Consider the following 11,505-nt stretch of genomic DNA (forward strand, 5'->3'; position numbering starts at 1 on the left):
AATCATCACATGCTACACCTCTCTCTTTCCCATCTATCCCCCTGAATCATCACACGCTACACCTCTCTCTTTCTCATCTATCCCCCTGAATCATCACACGCTACACCTCTCCCTTTCCCATCTATCCCCCTGAATCATCACACGCTACACCTCTCCCTTTCCCATCTATCCCCCTGAATCATCACATGCTACACCTGTCCCTTTCCCATCTATCCCCCTGAATCATCACACGCTACACCTCTCTCTTTCTCATCTATCCCCCTGAATCATCACACGCTACACCTCTCCCTTTCCCATCTATCCCCCTGAATCATCACATACTACACCTCTCCCTTTCCCATAAACCCCCCTGAATCATCACAGTGAGACACTTGGATCAGTGCGGATTTAAAACAAACTGCAACCAGGCTGCATTCATTGGGAATGGGTTCAATGTGACACAAGACAGAAAAATACAAATGAGCACCTAACTGAACTAAAAAAAGACTTCAAAAAGGCAAAAAAGCTCTTCTTTTACTTATATAGTTTTGAGTGTGTTCCTATCGTATTTAAATGATATCCTGGTAACACACTTAATGACTGAGTTTTTCTGAATGAAGGTGAAGAAACTGTAATTAAGCTTGGTTCACTTGTTAGTTTTTGGTGCATTAACTGAATAAAGGGTACTCAAGAGATGTCTTCTCAAAAGCTGGCCGTGTATTTAAAGTCCAATGTTTGATATACTGTGTATGTGAATGTATTTAAAACATTTATTTAAAAAGATACGGAAATAGGGGACAGCTGGTTTTTCAATCTCCTAAAGCAACACAGACCTAAAGTAAATTAAGTTTGACATTTAGAGGATGTGTGTGTGTGTCTGTGTGTGTTTGACTGCATTCGGGTGTAGCTGTGTGTGAACCCGCCCCTCTGGTCTGCCCCTCTGACCTGTTGATTGGTCTACAGGGGAAGGAGGAGTTTGAGCGGCAGCAGAAGGAGCTTCTGGAAAAGGAGAACATCATCAAACAGAGCAAAATCCAGCTGGAGCAGGAGCAAGTAAGACTTCATCCTCTTCATACTCTTCTCCCTCCTCTTCCCTTTCTTTCTCCCCCCCTTCACTCCTCCTATCCCATTTGTCTTCTTTTACTTTCTGCCATTAGAGTTTTCGTTGGTGATGGGTACTCTGTTGGGGTTGGTGTTGAGTCCTGATGACCTGGGAAAGTGTCGGGGTCTGCAGTCAGTGCTGTGGTTGGTGTTGGGGATAGCGTTGGGGAGCATGTTAGTCAGCGTTTGGAACCTGACTTTTGCCCTCTCCTCTCCCATCAGCTCAATCAGTTTAAGAAGCTGGAGCAGGAAGTGATCAAGCCGGTGGACAATGACATCACCCAGTGGATTTCCCACCAGCATCCCACGGGCCCCTCCCCTTCCTCCTCAGACTCCTCCCCTTCCCAGGGGGCCGAGCCGCAGCTGTGCGAGTGGGACCGGAAGCTTCTGCGCTTCTACGCGGAGCAGTGCGAGGCCCACTTCGTTACACTGCTCAACGCCGTCGACGCCTTCTTCGGCTGCATCAGCGCGGGGCAGCCGCCACGCATCTTCGTGGCGCACAGCAAGTTCGTCATCCTCAGCGCGCACAAGCTGGTCTTCATCGGGGACACGCTCTCGCGCCAGGCCACGGCGCCCCCTCTGGCCGGACACGTCATGAACTACAGCAACGTCCTGTGCGAGCTGCTCAAGACCGCGGTGGGTGCCACCAAGACGGCGGCCCTGCACTACCCCAACACCGTCGCCCTGCAGGAGATGGTGGACCGCGTCACCGACCTGTCCCACCAGGCCCAGCTGTTCAAAGTGCAGCTGCTGCAGCTGGCGAACTGCTGAGGCCCCGCCCAGACCCCCCCCCCCCCCCCCTCGCACGGACACGGACAGTATTCAGACAGACTCTCGCAGACTGAACACCTCGACGTGCATCACATATCAAAGGGGATTTTTAAACAAAATCCATTTTGTAAATTGTTTCCGGAAAGTTCCGTTTTGTAAATACTGGGCTCTATTTTTTTTGTGTGTAGATTGTTTTATAAGAATTATTATTATTATTGTTATTATATAAATGTATGATAAATAGCGAAGACTTGGACTCGGACTCATGGTAACATGCCTGTTTGTCGATAATGCCACATTAAGCACCTTATAAGACGTCCTTTGTCCTTTCCTATCTGTAGAATAATGGTGTGCTGGTTGCTGAAAAATGAGAGTACTTGTTTGTAAATAATGCTATGTGTCACCCAGGGGGAGACTCTATAGTAAAGGACGCTTGGTTCACATGTACGTAGATGGGCGTGTGTTGTTATGAAAGTTGCTGTCACTCAATCATTCTGGGAGGGGCCCATCTGTGATGTCACAAAGGGTGCTGTCATAGTGGTGGTCCTGAGGGTCCACAAACTGCTTTTTCATGGGATACGTTTACCACCAAGTCCACTGCAGTAGCTGCATGTGCAAACTGCATAATTTCTGAAACTGAGTGACTTCATTTTCACTGTAAATATGCTCTAGCGTACCAGAAATTTAATATTTCATTAACCCTAGACGTGTTCAGAATGCGGTGGCATGGGATCGAATCCTGGCCGGGGGCTTTCTGTGTGGAAATTGCACGTTTTCGCCCACAGTCCAAATACATGCAGGTTAGGTTAACTGGAGAGTCTACATTGCCCTTAGGTGTGAATGGTGTGTGTGCCCTGCGACAGATTGGTGACCTGTCCAGGGCATAGTCCTGCCTCTTGTCCAATGCATGCTGGGATAGGCTCCAGCACCACCCTGCAACCCTGACCAGGAATAAGTGGGTTAGATAATGGATGGGTGCATGGATATTGAGAATGATCACTTGTAAAAAAAGAAAAAAAAATATGCTTAAATTCAGATATTGCATTTTGCCCAGCCTGGCTTCATAGATCCCTGGTCCATTTTAGAACTTTTCAGTTTGTGCTAACAGCAGTTACACTGCTATGCATCTACAGCTTTATGTAGGGCAATGTGTTGATCATCTGTTCGTCTGAAGATGGCTGCTATTGTCTGTCCTAGGTGTGAATAAATCTGTACAGTTTCATGCCGTATTTTCAAGTGGTCTTGCTACCCTGTAGTGCATACACAAAACGTGACATGCTGATCCGAGGCTGAAATATCTGTAATTGCAGCATTTCCCACCAAGTAAAGAAAGTCAGCACATGAACCAGCAGATGACGTGGACACCATTTTGGGGAGTTACGTTTAATGAACTGGATGCAAATACAAATCTCTCTTTTTTTATTTTATTTTATTTTTTAAATTGCTGTATAGCAGCGAAATGTTATTTGTCCAAAATAATCAGAATGGTACATATGAAAATTTAAACTAGTCGTTTTTGTGATTTATTTGTCGTACCACAGAAGTTTGAATCAGGAAATCGTTAGCTACTTGAAAGCGACCAACAACAGTAAGCTACGCCCTTGCAGGACACTAATAAAGTTTTTAATTCCAGTTTATCGTGCCATCAGGAAGAGTTGCCTTATGACCAGACCGTTATTCATGAGAACAGTATATACTTTTTTAAAGCCAGCAATTATGCCTGAAATATCTAACTCGCAGTTAACATTGGCAATAAAATGAGCTCAGTGTTATTGGAAGTGCTGATGCTGGAACAGAACGGTAAGCCACAAACAACTCTCTGGGTAGCGTACAAGTAAAGCAACGTACTGAACTGAACCAGCAGCAGGCGACAGTGTGTTCCTAGCCGTTAGCGTAAACGTAACGTAAATTTTAGGATTAACCCCCTACGGTGACAGTGCATGCACCATGGGAATATTTTAGCGTGATGTGACATTTTTCGTATAGATCCGGGTAGTTTAATGCTTAAGCACTTTAGCAGAACTGCAGCCGAATACCCGAATTCAAAACCATAACGGTTCGTGAGGCCAGCAGATTCATTCTTCGTCGATGGCTGACTGTGTAGAGCAGCTGGCCGTCTCTACAGTAGATGTCTCAAACCGATTAATAGCCTAGGACTCAAAAACCGTTGGATACGGAGTTGTGCTTCACATCAACATGCCACCAAAGTGAAGATTTTTTCAGCTCACGATATTAAACCCAAGGCTATAGGCTTAGCCTATAGACCAGGGATGTCCAATCTTCGCGTAGAATAGCCAGTGTGGGTGCAGGATTTTGTTTCAGTCCAGCATAAAGAGACCTGATTCTACTTATTAAGGTCTTAATTGAAGACTGTGATCATCAAGGGCGTAGGGTTGGTCTCAACATTGGTAGGGACGCGTGCAAATGTCATACCTGAGTAGGTAAGATATTTACACATGACGGGAGCCTTCAGATAGCCCCCTCCCTTTCAGCCAATCAAATGCTAGTATGCCTAAATTGGTTGTTTAGGAGACAGCCTGTGAGAGGGCAGATCGGAATTATCTAATATGATACTCCCAAAGATAATGCGAACGAGTCGCTCAAATATTGGTAGGGACATGTCCCTACCGTCCATATGCAAACCTACGCCCTTGGATTAGTTAGCCTAATTTGGTTAATCAGATGTCGTAGTATTGGGCTAAAACAAAAACCTGCACCCACAGACCTTTTCCGGTAGGATTTGACACCCCTGCTATAGACCCATAAATAATTCAGTGTTGCAATGCTGCACACAAACAGCTATCACAATCAGGCGGAGGAGAATTCACATGAATTACACAGATATAGACCAGTCTGAGATACTATATTTGGGGTATCGGCCAGTGCCTCGACCACATCAATAAGTCTAGTCAGTAACCACTCGCCTGTTGCTGAATGTTCTCATCACCCACACTCACCTGGTGAGGGAGGGGTTAACAACGCGACAGCGCGTTTTCTGTTTCTCCTCCGTCCTCCGCTCTTTTCATTCTGCAGACCCCGGAATGGAAATTCGATTCCCGCCGATCGGAAAAACAGGCCTGCGGGAGCGGCGGCCAAGGAAAGCCGACAGCGGCCAGGCCAGGGATGGTCTCCCACGGCCCCGCCTCGTCTTATTTACTGCACGGCTCGTCTACTCGGTTCAACCTCAAAAGCGGAGCTTTTTTTTTTTTAATCGGACGTCCGCGATTTAAACCCGGCCCTGTGGCTGAGGGGTGGAAGCGGGCGCCCGCAGAAGCGCACCGCTTACGTGCGCAACTCTGCCGCGTTGCCCTTGGGAGACGCGAACACTAAGGGCGGAACCGTCAGGCTGTAAATCTGAGCTTTCTGCCCCAAGAGTAGATGTACCCCCGTCTGCACAGATGTACAGGATGGATATCCTGTTTACAACGGCAGCCTGGATTCGCCGTGTGCACCGTTTGGTTAAAGATTAAATGTGTAGCCGATGTGTGTAGAGAGGAGCAGTGTTTGAGTCTCGGTGTGTTGTGGGGGAGAATAGCTTCTGTTAGAGTGAAGTTAATGTATCAGTGTGCCCAGGGTGTTTTCTCAGGCAGTTTGGAAGTTTCAGTATTAGTAGGCTGTCTGACTCTTGTGTGAATGTGCGTATTTGGGAGTAATGTTTGAGTAAGACTGCTATATTTACAGGGTGTTTGCACTCGGGGGTGGTGGTTGGATAAGGTTGCTTTTAACAGGCTGTCTGAGTCAGGGGTTGTTTGTGCTTGCGGGTGAGGTCTACGGTGACGTTTGTCGGACGCCGACGACGCGCTGCTTTCGAGAACCGCGGCCCGCAGGTTCTCGTCTCAGCTGGCGCTCTGAAACGGGTACTTAACTCGAGCAAAAACCGACACCACGGAAAGACTGAGGCGGCCAATCAAAACACAGCCGAACATGGCTGTGGACTGAATCAGCGCTCGGGACGTCCCGCTCCTGCCATGTAAATATTCCTGCGCAGGCACGGCAGCCGAGAGGAGAGTGGGGTTCGGGTCTATTACCAGCCCGGAGAGCGGCGGCGAGATGATGTCATTTCCTTGGCTTACCACAGTCATTTCCTGTCAGGAGGCCTCTGCAGACTGTGCAGCCCCGGCGCTGGCCCTGTGGAGATTTTTCTTCTCTGCAAGCTGTCACAGCTGCACAGTTACTGTGCGTCTTCTATTCGACCTATACTGAAACCAACTTCCATTGAAATGCTGCCCCCTTGTGTCAGTTCAATCCTTCGCAGACGCCTGCTAGGGAATTAATTCACTTGCGGAGTAAACAGCTTTGCTTCTTGAAACGTCAACAGCGGCAGTACTGTAATTGAGCTCATGGAAGAGTGATCGTTTACTACAGACCGGGTGTTCAAAAAAACACAGCACACTTTCAACTAATGTGATTTCAATGTAAAAGCAACAGCGCCATCTTCTGTTCTGCCTCTGTCTGCAGCATCACGCGTCCAAACCAGCAGGATGTCACTTTTTTTGGCTGGACCGCAACAGCGGGGCCAGCCCTACAAACGTGAATGTCTGTGAGTGAGTGAGTGAGTGATGAAGTTACACCACACCATTGGTCGCCCGAGTTAAGAAGTCACACCTTTGGTCGGCCGGATCACGTGTATTAGGTCCAGCCATATACTAGGTTTTAACCTGGCCTTGTTTTTAATAGTAAAAGAGAACTTGAGAACAGTGGTTAAAGGAAAATATGCAGTCTCACATTCAACTGGCCTGCACTTCTGTCGTTCATTTTAAATATTCTGCATGTGGTCAGTAGCGCCATCTTACGCCAGCCTGGTTCTAGGCTTCCAGCGAGAAAGAAACGGAACAAAAGACTGCGTGGCGGAGGGTAACCAGGGTGCTGGGGTGGAACCCAAACACAACGGCTCCCATTGTGGCTGACTAGGAAGGAAAAACAATTAGGAAGAAGGACAAATGGCAGGAAGTCCCTGTTTTGGGCACCACTAGGGGTAATATCCCATCAGTCCTGGCTCTATTACACTGTAACAGACATCTGCACATAAGGCAGAAATACCCCCTAAAGTCTAACACCACATATACAGGCATATAAAACTTTACTGTAACGGTTATGGGATTGACAGGACTAAAGGGGCTTCTGCATTCGACAACTCCATGCATAAAAGACTACAAGTCTGTGCGTTTGCTTATATATTTTTTAAGAAATATTTATTATGATGGTTGATTACAGCTCTGGCATAAAAAAAAACAAAAAGAAAATAATTCAAATGAAAATAAAAACGTCCACGTGTAAAGACGACCGTTCGTAACGCTGGCTAGGACCGGCAGGGCGCGGAGACCCGAAAGGAGTCGCCGTCTTCAACTTCGCTGGGCGGGACGGGGCGAGAGGGGAAACCGGGAGCCGACGAACCGCGCGGCGGGTGCGCACGGGCCCGCGCCCACGCCTCGCACGCAGCGCGCCCCGGCCTCCGGAGGGTCAGGAGGTCGCGGCGAAGAAGCGGCGTCGTCGTCGTCGCGGGAGGTCCTCCGGATGGCGGCTCGGGTCGTCGCACGTTCAAACCGTTCCGTCCCACGCTTCCCGTTAACCGGCAGAGGGGGGGTTTGAGTGGAACGAGCACGCGTTTCTTCCCAATACGAGGAACCAAGAGCATCGCACAGTGACACAACTAAATTTTAAAAAGTGTCTAATTAGAGTGACTGAAGGCTTCAGCTGTCAGTTTAAACTTTCTTTCACACCGTTTCCTTTTGACATACTTTTGAAAGTGTGTCAGCTCGCAGTTGCAAGTGTTTTTATCTACTCAAGCTAAGTTACACGCACACACACACACACACACACACTCTCACATATCTTTGTGTAATAAGACCAACCAATGGTCTCGCAGGAGGCTAGAGCTCAGCAGCCAATGAGAGTGGCACGTACTGCGGGGTCAACCATGTAGGCTGAGGGGAGGAACGGGTACCAGGAGTACTGCTGCACGGGCAAGTGCGCCTAAGGTGTGTGTACTTGCAAGTGGGAGGGATGCAGACGGGGGGGAGGGGGGGGTATGAGAATCAGGTTTTGATGGCCTTTCCCATCAATGTTAGCAGCTGGGCTAGGGCGCAGAGAGACAGGCGGGGGGAGGGGGGGGTCTACGAGGCCGCTTCGGGCGAGACCAGCCTCTGCCGGGGGGTCTTGGGACGCTGGCGGGGGCTGGGGGCGGAGCTACGGTCGGTCTCGGGCTGGGACGGCTCCGTGTCGCCGCGCTGGGGCCCGCTGTCACCCACCAGCTCCCTCAGGAATTTAAACTTGGAGAGGAAGAGCTGCCAGACCACATACCAGCCTGCAGGGGGAGACAAACACGAGAAACGTCAAACACGACCACTGAACCTGTAGGCCTTCACAGGGCTTAATGTTGTTCTCCCACAACATTAAGCCCTCTGAAATCACGATGGTCAAGGTGACAGCATTCAGGAATGTTTAATAAATATATAATTTAAAAATATTTTCAAAAGGTTTAGCCTAATATTTCAGTAATTCAGTTCTCTCAAACTTTGTCAAAACATGGATAGAAAATGTAGTTCGGAAAAAAGACAGTCGCTGGCAAAAAAAAACAGGCTACACCCTGGTGATTTTAAAGGCAGGCATTCGGAGATGTCTCCTTGAAGTGAACAGACCTGTACTCTGATCAAGCAGGAGCCTGTGGTGTCCTTTAATAAGGAGTGGGTAACAGGACCGGGAGGCCCCTGAGGGCTGCCTTGTTCTGTGCCCGACAGTTAAAGCAGCACGAGAGCATTCCATATGGCAGCTGTGACCCGCAGAACCCTGCGTCTGGCCCCGCCCCCCCTCTACCCAACGTCTATAAATAGATCCTGTCGCTGCAGCTCAGCCCCAGTTTGGCACAGAGCTCCTGGCCTCTGGCAGCTAGCAGATCCAGATTTATGGACAGACATGATGGGCGGAGGCCGTGTGTGTGTGTGTGTGTGCGCGTGCGCGGTTCCCACTCCTCTCTTTCAGCCACGGGAAGCTCGGTTTGGCGACCCCCGCGCTCACCGCCACCGCCTTCCTCCTCCAGCGCTCTGGGAAGTCTTCATCACCCAGTCTCCAAACCAAAACACCAAGCCCAGATCCAAACGTGGCGTCTCTCTCTCTCTCAGATGCCGAAAAGCTCGAGCCCACGCTGTATGGCAGCTTTCTGTCAGGCTGCCAAATGGCAGCTTCCTGTCACGCTGCCAATGGCAGTGTTCTGTCAGGCTGCCAAACAGCAGCTTCCTGTCACGCTGCCAATGGCAACGTTCTGTCAGGCTGCCAAACAGCAGCTTCCTGTCAGGCTGCCAAACGGCAGCTTCCCGTCAGGCTGCCAAACGGCAGCTTCCCGTCAGGCTGCCAAACGGCAGCTTCCCGTCAGGCTGCCAAACGGCAGCTTCCCGTCAGGCTGCCAAATGGCAGCTTCCTGTCAGGCTGCCAATGGCAGTGTTCTGTCAGGCTGCCAAACGGCAGCGCGAATCTAAACGCAGGTGCTCCGGGGCTGCCAGACGGCTGGTGCTGCCGCACTCGGTCTTTACGGGGCAGGGATTTGACGACAGGGCGGCCACAGAGATTTTTCATCCGGAAGCGGCACTTTTGCCCCTCTGACATTATCAGGATGCACAGGAGCGAGAGCCACCAGATAATGTATACAATAATATACAAGCGTTTACATTTGTGTATAATGATATGCAAGCACTAACACAAACATTCACATATGGCCACGACTGGCAAAATCTCTGCTGGGCCCGTTTGAGACCACACCCGTAAACATACTGACACACACTAACTCGCAGGAATGCAATGCACGCACGCCCGCAGTGCACAACGTGAACAACATTTAGAGAACGAATGTTCAGATGTTTTTGTGCTGTGGGGAGGGCGACAGGTTTATCCCAGGTTTGCCCAATTCTTTAGTGCTGCCATGCATGCATTTCTCATCAGAATAGTTTTTCACCTGCGCCAAGAAAAAGTCACTCACTGTCTGCATCCATTCTAAAGTGAAGACGATCACTAGAAATGACACATGCAGGAAAGGGACAACAGATTACAGATTACTTTACATTAAATCGGTGTACAATACAAAGACCGGGCACGAAGCAGAAATCGGATTAATATAAAAGCATCTGCTAAACTAAATGAATGACTAAATGAATTAAATAAAATCTATGATACACAGAGCGTAAGGTCTCGTACCTGCATTGCCTGTGAATAGTGCCAGATTCTCTTGCGTCACTTTCTAAAAAAGTGGCGGTCGCGACATGCAAGGTACATGTATGGGACTGCTGCCAAAAATCAGAGGACCTGAGGTCAGAAGTTCAATTCAATTCCGCAATAGTTCAATTCCTGCTTTCGGATTTGATTCTCTTCCTGTTTTGCAAAAGAGTTCCGGTCCCAGATGAGAGTGCTGGAAAAATAAAAAGTTCCGGTGCCGGACATTTCAGTTAAAAATTAAGACGAACTAGCTACTTTTACTCATGCGAAGTCCACCATCTTAGCTTGTATACCGTAACTGCTACAGCTCCAGGTGTAGAAACCAGCCAAGTCAGCGTTATGTTATGTAGCTAGTATCGAAATGAGGCAGTTGTTTTGGTCAATGTCTGGATTGTGTATTGTGGTTGGTTCCTTTTAGCTAGGTAGCTATATAACCAACGTAGTGACCATTGCAGTATTATTAATTTCGACAAAGTAGTATTATGTCATTGTCATATTTGATTTAAGAGCTGTGTCAGAAATGTACAGGTTCTCTTGGAAGCGATGATTGAAAGGCAAAAGTTAGCTATATAATGTAGCTCCATTGAAGGGTAATGAAAAAAAATATCTAACTGATGTGATATATTATTTACCAGCGTTACATTTGTCACACATAGCCATAGATCATGGGCAACTAACGTACAGTTATAAAAGCCAGCCAGGCACAGAACCGTGACGTAAAAAGCTCGGTAAGTTAGCTACTTACCGAACAACATGAAGAGAAAAACGCATACGAGGGTAGCCACGATGACCAACACCGTGAGTCCAACGCTTTGCCACATATTTGTTGCTTCTTTTATCCCAGCAAAAAGTTAGCTACTCCTTTGGGTCTTCAACCTATTGCCCATTTAACAGGCTGACAATATGCAAGTGCGCTGGTGAACTTAGAAGCTAGATCTTAAAAGTACTGGCTCAAAAATTCACCTTCGCAGGAACAAGCAGCTATAGCTAGCCGGAATGGCAGCTAGCCGGAATGGAAAAACAAACTCGACCCCAGTACTCCCGCACACCAAATCTGCAGGCGGCTGTATTACCACAGCCAAAATAAAATGTCGGATTGCAGACACGCGTTTCATTAGGGAGTCAGAGGGTTTTTTCGTTTCGTTTTAGATCTACATTATTGCAACGATATATAACCATACGTGAGCTATGTCACGGTAGGCGAATTGACACAAGCGTTTGCTTCCAAAGGCTTTACTGAGCATGCGCAGTTATTGCACAGGGGATTGTGCGTACTGTAGTTCTATCCGGGTCATCAGAATGACGTTTTGTTTTTGTTTTTTATTTACAATAAAGTCTCATATTATCTGGTCATAGCAGATATTTATTTCACAAGCCTGTACTTATTCAGTGATTTATAGAAGGCGCATTGACTGTTTACTGCAGGGCTGCCACAGTACCTGTTCCTGGAGG

At 48.2% G+C, this 11,505-nt stretch overlaps 2 protein-coding genes across 5 annotated transcripts in view; one reads left to right on the top strand and one right to left on the bottom strand.

The window, feature by feature from the left end:
- nedd9 (neural precursor cell expressed, developmentally down-regulated 9) overlaps positions 1-3,080 on the top strand; it is a 29,125-nt gene extending 26,045 nt beyond the window's left edge. For all 4 annotated transcript variants that reach the window (XM_064348762.1, XM_064348764.1, XM_064348763.1 and 1 more), the window contains exons 6-7: positions 943-1,032; positions 1,303-3,080. In XM_064348762.1, the coding sequence (XP_064204832.1) occupies positions 943-1,032; positions 1,303-1,851 (639 nt within the window). In that variant the 3' untranslated portion in view covers positions 1,852-3,080. The remainder of the gene's footprint in view (positions 1-942; positions 1,033-1,302) is intronic.
- Positions 3,081-7,012: 3,932 nt separating this feature from the next.
- On the bottom strand, positions 7,013-11,304 carry smim13 (small integral membrane protein 13). Its single transcript, XM_064348765.1, has 2 exons — positions 10,799-11,304; positions 7,013-8,155 (listed from the first exon to the last, which is right to left on the bottom strand). The coding sequence occupies exons 1-2, from the start codon at positions 10,872-10,874 to the stop codon at positions 7,965-7,967; spliced, it is 267 nt and encodes an 88-aa protein (XP_064204835.1). The 5' UTR covers positions 10,875-11,304; the 3' UTR covers positions 7,013-7,964.
- Positions 11,305-11,505: the final 201 nt, after the last annotated feature.

Source organism: Anguilla rostrata, chromosome 8 (assembly GCF_018555375.3).
Source record: "Anguilla rostrata isolate EN2019 chromosome 8, ASM1855537v3, whole genome shotgun sequence".
In the NCBI taxonomy this organism is placed as follows: domain Eukaryota; kingdom Metazoa; phylum Chordata; class Actinopteri; order Anguilliformes; family Anguillidae; genus Anguilla; species Anguilla rostrata.

Bases quoted from the DNA above. Each gene is read 5' to 3' on its own strand.
- smim13 (XM_064348765.1), bottom strand. From the start codon at position 10,874: ATGTGGCAAAGCGTTGGACTCACGGTGTTGGTCATCGTGGCTACCCTC. The intron at 8,156-10,798 runs GTAAGTAGCTAA...CTCCCCCTGCAG, and splicing joins TTTTCTCTTCATGTTGTTCG to GCTGGTATGTGGTCTGGCAG.